Here is an 8458-nt window from a genome sequence, read left to right as displayed (position 1 = left end):
CCCAGTGTTTCCAGGTGACCAAGGATCTTATCAGAATAATAATGGACAATATGGACAAATGAAATATTTTCAAATCAGTGTTAAATACTGGTTTAAAAAATACATATCACCAGTGGCCAAAAGTGCAGAAAAAGGCTGATTAAGGTATGAAAATTGTCAACATACCAGTTTAAGTATTAAAATTATACCACTGCATACAACCAACAAGTTTAGAGAATCACACAAATGTGTCAAACATAATGTAAACAGCTTAAGTTTCACTTATTACTAAAGTCTATTAGAGAATAGACAAAGACTTAATCTAAGACTAAGCATTTTTTTTTTTTAAACCTCTGTTTAACATCTGCTAGCCTATCTATACAATGAGCCAGACATGTGTGTTTTGTTCAAAAGAATAAACATGTACTTTTAAGGGTATAACCGTGGTCCTTGCAGTGTTTTTGTGCCTTTTAGTTCTTAACCTGGTTTAAGTTTTATCAAACCAGAAAGTTGGTTGATTGTGTAGGCTGGTCATTAATAGACGAAGGTTTATAGAGCATTTAGCTTAGGTGGAATGCTTTACCATGTATTTACTGAACAAACCTGTTAATTAACAGATTATACTGTTCCATAACTGAATGTGGATGCATGTGGGGGTGCTCAAGCTGCAGTAGTAGTCAGTCCTGGCACCCACCCGTGCACAATGTTTTTATTTATTTTTTTCTTCCTTTTTTACAACACACCATCATTCAGGTTTGTTAAATAAATCATGGATGTTAAACTACAGAAAACACTAAGCTGAGAAACATTCCATAGTTCATACTACTATTGTATTTAAACCTATCTATAACCCTCAAAAGTTAGGCTTTTTATGCCATTACTCTTCAAGATAAAGATTTAATCTTATAAAACACGCATGAAGGATACTATTAGTTTCATTTCAGCTCCTCTATGTTAAACTAGCAATTTCTCATCAGTGGTAAGAGTTAGGTGTGGCAAGAAGGGTAGCACTGTCACCTCACACAGAGAATTTCCTGTGTTTGATTGCTGAGTCCTTGCTATGTGGAGTTTGCATGTTCTCCCCGTGTCTGCATGGGTTTCCTCAAGAAGCTCCGGTTTCCTCCCACAGTCCACAGACATGCAGTCAGGTTAATCGGAAATACTAAAAATTGCCCTAAATGTGTGTGTGTTCCCCATACAATTTATCAGGGGTGTTTCCTACCTTTTGCCCAATAAATCAGACCCACCCGACCCTGAATAGGATAATGTGGTGGTAAAACAGATAATGAATGAATGGTAAGAATTTATTGTTATTATACTGTACTATATATCGCTTCTACATTTTGATCTAACCATGAGCACTGCTTTGCACCACTTTATCCTGGTCAGGGTTGCAGTGAATTCACAAGCGATAACCATATCAGACCCAGGTCTCTGGAGCTCAAAGTTAAAAATACACAGACAGAAATCATTTTCACAAAATGCATTTATGATTCAGAACTGTTCAAACATACAGCGAACCAAAACAGTGTCTGCAGAACACTCAGACAATACAGTTCAAAAAATAGGCTTTTAAGAAATATGAATCCGTTATATACAAAAAAATACAAATTATTTTATAATGGCCACAATGCCTGTGTTTTCTTATTTTATTAATAAAAATAAATGGTTTAAATACAAATTATCTGACCACTTTAAATCGTGGTTTTAAACATAGACAAAAAATGACAATATTTAAAAGAAAACTAAATCACGATATGAACAACTTGCATAAAAACAAGAAACTTTAAAAGTCTTTCTTTTGTCTCAACAGTCTATTCCTTTAATTGAATATGTTCTTTATTATAGATGTGATCTTCTTAACTGTTGTAGTCTTTGTTTTAAAAGTTCACTCTTTTTCCTTAGCTGTTCTTTGGCAGACGTGAGCCTTCGTTCATCCACCTGCATGCTGCGAATGCACTCCGTCGCCTTCTTTAGTATCAGCACCTTGGCTGCCTTCTCGTTGTTGGCTACCTCTGGGATCTCGTCCCTTAGGGCAAAGAAGCTCAGCTTGAGTTCGTTCCGTCGCTGGCGCTCTAGGACGTTGTGCGTCCGCCGCTTGTCGTTGTCTTCGGAGTCGGACGTTCGCGGGCTGGTGCACTTCCTCTGTCGGGTGTGCCGGCTGACACTGTGACTTGTGGGTGTGGCATCTAGGCGTGCCCGCTTGGTGGGAGGCTGCTCGTGTCGCGTGGACGGCTGGGCTGCGTAGTTGTGCTGATGCGTCGAGACGTGGCAGCGCTTCAGGACGACCGGGCTAGACTGCCTGTACTCTGAAGACTCGGTGTCGCTCCTTCTACGCTTTTCTACCGTTACTACATCGATTTCTTCTTCATCCTCCTCCTCCTCCTCCTCATCATCATCATCCTCCTCCTCTTCTTCTTCTTCTTCATCGTCTGTGAATTAAATAAAGAGGTTAGAAATCCGGAGACCTCATTTGTGCATTTTCCCACAGATCTGTGCTGTGGGAAGTGCCATTCTGCAGAAACAGAGGAGGGGAGTGAAAAAAATCTCTGCATTCCTCTGCACTCCCCACCCACTTTCATCAGCTGATAGTTACACTGCAGTCTCAAAGCTTGAGCCAGACTTGTCCATCAGCTGGAGGGAGTGGGAGGAGATGTGTAAGCAAACCCAGATCACCCCCAACACACTGTCCACTACCAGCTCACTATCTTACACGTCTAATATTGCAACCAAGCAAGAATGCATGCATGAACTCCATGCATTAACACCATGCACATGACATTTCGATAACGCAACTCACCAGAATCGCTGCTGCAGCCGCTGTTGGGCGGAGTGTCCATCGCCAGCGCGTGCGTCTGCACACCCTGCGTGTCCTTTGCACACTTCTGCGAATCCGCAAGCGCATAAGGGAACACCATGGAGGGATCGATGCACTCCGTTGCACTTAGATCTTGTAAATACACCCTACTGTCTGTATTCTCTGTGCAAGCCGGTGCCGGCATGCTTTTCCTCGCCGCGTGCAACGTCGCGAGCCTCTCCGAGACCACCTTCTCGAGCTTGGCGACCGCAGAAAAGCCGCTCCACATGCAATCCTGGATGATGATGGACTTGAGGAAAGCCTGCGACGAATCTGCATCGCAGATGAAGCTCTGATTGACCACATCGTCCCCCAGAAACTCGCTCACCATCTCCAGCTGCTCGGCTGTGGACGGTTGCCGGCTCGGTGACAGAGGAGGCGTGGGCAGCAGCTCGAACTTCTTCCAGATGTCCTCGCTGGGAGCCTGACACTGCTGCAGCTGGTTGTAGAAATCCTCCTCGTTGTTGTCGAAGTAGAAATACGGCTGGACCGAGTCGTAATCGTAATCGTAGTTCTTCCAAGGCATGATGGCTGGGGATGAGACAGAGAACAGGACTCATCAGATGCGTGTAAAGTTTTGCAGAAGTGCAGTGCAGTGCAGTGCAGTGTATTGCATTAATAAGCAGAAGATGCATGCACTTAACGCTCTTAGAGAATCCATTAAATTGCAAGGTGGCAACTTGACAAATCAGCCTTCCAAATGTTTAAATGTATATCTGATTATTAAGCTAAACGTCAGTCATAACAGACGACTTTAAGCATCAAGCAAGACATTACTGCACTATTTAATCCGAGTGCATACACCGACTGATATCAATACGCAAAAACAGAACATAAATACTCACCATGTATTTAAAACGCAGCTCCAAAACACACAAAATTGTAAAGACACAATAAATAGATTCCAATATCGTCAGGTTGCCCCAGTCAGTGTATAAAATCCAGGTTCAGTCGCTTAATTCGTTATTCAGCAGCGTTCACAGCGTCCTCCGCTCTTGTCGGAGTCACTATCCGGACTGACGCGCGCTTGTCATTGCACCCAGAATAAGTCCGGCCCTGTTCACTACTCTGACGCGCTCTCGTCTGTGTATCCATCCGCGTTTTTCCCGCCAAATCAGCAACGTATCCTAAATACCAATTCTTTACAGTCAAATTAATATTTACTCAACGTTTACCTTGTAAGATGAGATTTATGATTTTTTATTATAAGATTTTAATAACAAGAGCTGAATAAGATCGTGTTGGGACTATTTTTTGTCGCACGGATATAACCGACTGAATGGATGGGTGGGAGCGTATGTTGACACACATTTACCTTTTGAATACTCCTAATGAAATGTAATAGATCAAAAACAATCATAAAATGTTCAAATACTATAACAGTATTTGACATTTTACTCTAATGACAGGTTTGGACAACAAAAGAAGAGTTAATGTTTTAAAGAGTAGTGCTTAATATTTAATCTTGTATGTGTATATGTATGAAATGAATTCAGTACATATGTCCTCTCCAAAAATACATATATAATTAGCCTGGTTTTTGTATTAATAGATATAAACAAAAATAAGGGCTTGTTAAAGTAAACAATTGTAACCTAGTGGTTAGGGTACTGGACTAATAATCAGAAGGTTGCCAGTTCAAGCCCTACCTCTGCCAGGTTGCCACTGTTAGGCCCTTGAGCAAGGCCCTTAACCTTCAATTGCTTAGATTGTCTACTGTCACAACTGTAAGTCGCTTTGGATAAAAAGCGTCTGCTAAATGCCAAAATGTAAATGTTAAAAACTATTAATTAATTAGGAGGTATGACATCACAAATCAACAACTTTGTTGGCATTTGCAACTAAAGCAACTATATATGTGTCCACATATCTGTCTTGGTATATGTCATTGCTCAATTTATGGTCCTTTTAAAAACTTATTTGTTTTCTTTGGCATTTGAGTCTTCTTAATGAATAAGTTGTTAATATTTGTTGGGTTGTCATAGCCATCTTTGTTTTAGTGGTTTTATTTGATGTATATGTTGGTGTGTATGTATGTTATTTTGTATGTATGTTAATGATTTGTTAAATGTTGCATAGTTGAGTGGTATTTATACTTGATTTTAATGTACAGCACGTTGGTTGACACTCGTTGTCTTTTAAATGTGCTATAGAAATAAAGGTGACTTGACTTGACTTTTAATGATATGTTTGTTTACAATGAGCCCCATTATCATCATACAGCTCAGATGCTCTGAATTTATACTTTACTGGGAGTGTAGTGTTATTGGGATCATACAAGCAGCCAGCCCCGGTTCTGGACTGCTTTGCTTGGGGGGGCAGTAAAACCTAATGAGGGGGCATGTTGATAGTCATGTTTTTGAAGCCAGAAATATATTCAAGGCTTGATTTGTGCATGAATGATGACAGCCAAGCTATTGATACTGGCTTAAAGTGATGTATGAGGTAAAGAAATAAAAATGCATGTTTTCGAAATTAAACTTAAAACCCAATGATTAAAAAATACATGTTGATTATGTAAATGGAGAAAAAAGATTATCTAATTGTATTTCATTTTAATACGCCCCCTTAATTAAATTGCCATTACTAATAGAACAACTCTATTTCTTGAAAGGCTTTAATACAAATTTAAGTCAAAGCTGACAAATGTACCTACACACAGACTGAGAATATTCAAACGTGGAAATAGGAATGAGTGAGAATATTTATATTATTGGGAAATTAAAATATAAAGAAAACAAAAGAATACTAATTCTGTAAAAAAAAGTGTTTACCAGTATACCTGCCTCTCGCTCACACTAACAGAACATATACTGCCGAACTGAACTGTTTGGGGCAGTCTGCCGATTTTTATATGACTCAAAGAGCCAATCAGGAATAAGCAAGGAAATATCTTCACACTGTAAAACAAAATGCATTTTTGTGATTGGTTCAGAGATAATTTTAAAAATAGCCGTTGCTTGCATTGTGCTTGGGGGGGCAAAGACACAATTTGGGCGGGCAATGCCCCCCTCAGCCCCCCCCTAGCGCCGGCCCTGCAAGCAGCCCTTCTGATTTTTCCACAAATATTTCTCATTTAAATTTTTCTAAATAGTGTTCTGAATTGTTGCAATACTCAAAATGCAAAATATTGATTCATCTTTCTGTTGTTTTTAGTTTTGGCCATAAGGAGTTTTACTTGAGGTGTTGGAATTGGGACAATCAGTTTTTCCTGCTGTCTTCACACAGCCTTGCAACTCTGAGTGACCTCTGGTTTCTGTATTACTAATTTCTTTCCTTATTATAAAATCTGTGGTTTCATGAAGTTTCCATTTGGGAGCCATATAACCAACTTCACAGGCAGGAATATATTCCTACATAAGGGCTAATTATAAATATAGCTTACCATTGTGCAGTTATAATGTATGTACTTCAATCAAATCAACAGTAGATTGTGGCTGCTTGGCATGATGTAAGTCAAAGTCTACTTTATTGTCGATGCCACAATATGTACAGGGCATACAGAGGATTGAAATTACATTACTCTCAGACCCCATGGTGCAACAATACACATTAAATAACACTAAACATAAAAGATATGAAAAACATAAGAATTGAAGTGTCAGCAAGTTAGTCGAAGCTGAATATATTGTTGTCCATACACTCCAGCTAAAGATAAATGGAATGACATTGGAAATTGAAAGTGAAGTGTCTACAGTCTGTGTAAGTGGGTCACCTTGGCAGGGATTCAAGGCCATCCACCAAACCGAAATAGTGTTTACAGAGTAGTGCATACCACAAGGGGGACAGGCTGCACAGGAAGCATTATGGCATAACAGATTTTAGATACAGTATCAGATCCCCCATGACCTTGAGTCTACATGGTTATACTGATGCCCAACATTGTTGTATGATTATGTATAGAATTTAACCAACACAGTTGACCAGAACAGCTTTATTATGCTTTATTATGCCTTGGCATTAATAAGTGTTTAAATAATGGTGATGGGAAGCACTGACTAACATGTCTCTCCAAGATCTTTTAAAGGCACTCAGTTGTACTAAGATCTGATTAAATTGTACGTATTAACAGAAAATATTCTGAAATTTGCTCATTTATCCATTTTTATTTACTGCTTCATTCTGGTTAGGTCGCTGTGGGTCCAGCACCATCCGGAAGCACAGACTGCAAGGCAGAAACACACCCCGAAAAGGGTAAATTTTTTAGAGGTTTTTAGAGGGCCTCTTATCTACTCCAGGCCCTAGAAATCATACCCCTCTTTTATGGTGTCCCAGTCTGTTTGTTTTCCCTGTTGAGCTCATTGTTATTCAGTTGGCACATCAATGAGTGGTTTAAGTGCAACCAAGAAGAGTAGTCATCTACACAGACTCATTAGCATTCCTAAAAAGCCCTCAGTAGTGCATGCACCACATTTTGTATGAAGTTACATCAGCAACGATGGGTCATTTGTTACTCACGGGTACCGGGAGATGTCAGGGTAATGAGGTCTCTCAGGCGAGATAGTGTTGCGCTTAAAAGAGCTGAAAGGCAATGATTGAACATTGGCAGGAGCAGTGGGATAAGCAGAAATGTAGAAACAGGTAAAATACTGAAGTAAAACGAAATTGAAATTCGGCGCATAAAACAAAGTCGTGTAAATATATTTCATCTTAGTATGGGTCACACAGGCCTACCTGAGACTGCATCTAGAATATCAAGGACACACTGTCACTGGAGCTAAGTGTCAGTCTGACAAAAACACTACGGTGGCAATAGCTATCCTTCTTAAGTGTGAGTGTGGTGCTTTACATTTAAAAGCAGAATTATGCAATCATTAGTTGCAGACAAAGAGCATTAAAATCCCACAGCAAAAATACTGTTAATACGTGTTTATCAGTAAGCAATAAGTTCCCTGTGATTTTCAGAATTGTTCTAATTTTTATGTGTGCATATGTGAGTATCCATAATAAATGATTGTCATCTTTCAACATCAGTATTTTACAATTCAGCACAGCTGGTGGCAGCAATTCACATAAAAGCATATTATGACAATGTATTCCAGCTTGCACAGTTTACACACATCTGGATTATATTTATGAAACTGTTTATGGAGAATTAAGCATTTCATAATTTAGATTGCATGATGGTGTGGCAAGAAGTATTGGTGTTGCATTGCTTTAGGGTACAGTGATTAATCATGTGATCCTGTTACTGTTCGTGCAGACACTTCTGTCTGTATCGTCTTGGAGTTCTTTCAGCTTTCGAAACATTGCAAGGAGATGGATAGGCTGCTTTAGATTGGGGTGTGTGAAGTTTTTATGAACTGGTGTCCTGTCCAGGGTCTATGCATGCACTTTACATCCAGTGTTTTGGGGACAGCTGTGACTGGTGCTGGTGACTAAGAATAAATAGTTACAGGACAAGCCAGCAAAATATTCAAGATACACTAATCTAAAACATAATAAGCAAGTGATTATGTAACAGGTCAGGGTGTTATGATTAGGTATTTAAAAACTTAATTACTACATCAATTCTAGGCATGAGTGCCCAGGCTCATCTAGGATGGAAACATGTGCTGTGTCCAGATGTGTCCATTTGTTTTTGGGAAAAATGAACAATAAGTTCTCCGTGCCAAAGACAAA

At 39.5% G+C, this 8458-nt stretch overlaps 1 protein-coding gene across 1 annotated transcript; it reads right to left on the bottom strand.

The window, feature by feature from the left end:
- Nucleotides 1-1476: 1476 nt before the first annotated feature.
- Nucleotides 1477-3838, bottom strand: myca (MYC proto-oncogene, bHLH transcription factor a). Its single transcript, XM_062985417.1, has 3 exons — nt 3682-3838; nt 2780-3367; nt 1477-2411 (listed from the first exon to the last, which is right to left on the bottom strand). The coding sequence occupies exons 2-3, from the start codon at nt 3360-3362 to the stop codon at nt 1822-1824; spliced, it is 1173 nt and encodes a 390-aa protein (XP_062841487.1). The 5' UTR covers nt 3363-3367; nt 3682-3838; the 3' UTR covers nt 1477-1821.
- Between the last annotated feature and the right edge of the window lie 4620 nt (nt 3839-8458).

Source organism: Trichomycterus rosablanca, chromosome 23 (assembly GCF_030014385.1).
Source record: "Trichomycterus rosablanca isolate fTriRos1 chromosome 23, fTriRos1.hap1, whole genome shotgun sequence".
In the NCBI taxonomy this organism is placed as follows: domain Eukaryota; kingdom Metazoa; phylum Chordata; class Actinopteri; order Siluriformes; family Trichomycteridae; genus Trichomycterus; species Trichomycterus rosablanca.
Note: the sequence above shows the minus strand (reverse complement) of the source record. Positions and strands in the feature narration are given on the sequence as shown.

Bases quoted from the DNA above. Each gene is read 5' to 3' on its own strand.
- myca (XM_062985417.1), bottom strand. From the start codon at position 3,362: ATGCCTTGGAAGAACTACGATTACGATTACGACTCGGTCCAGCCGTAT. The intron at 2,412-2,779 runs GTGAGTTGCGTT...TTTAATTCACAG, and splicing joins CGGCTGCAGCAGCGATTCTG to ACGATGAAGAAGAAGAAGAA.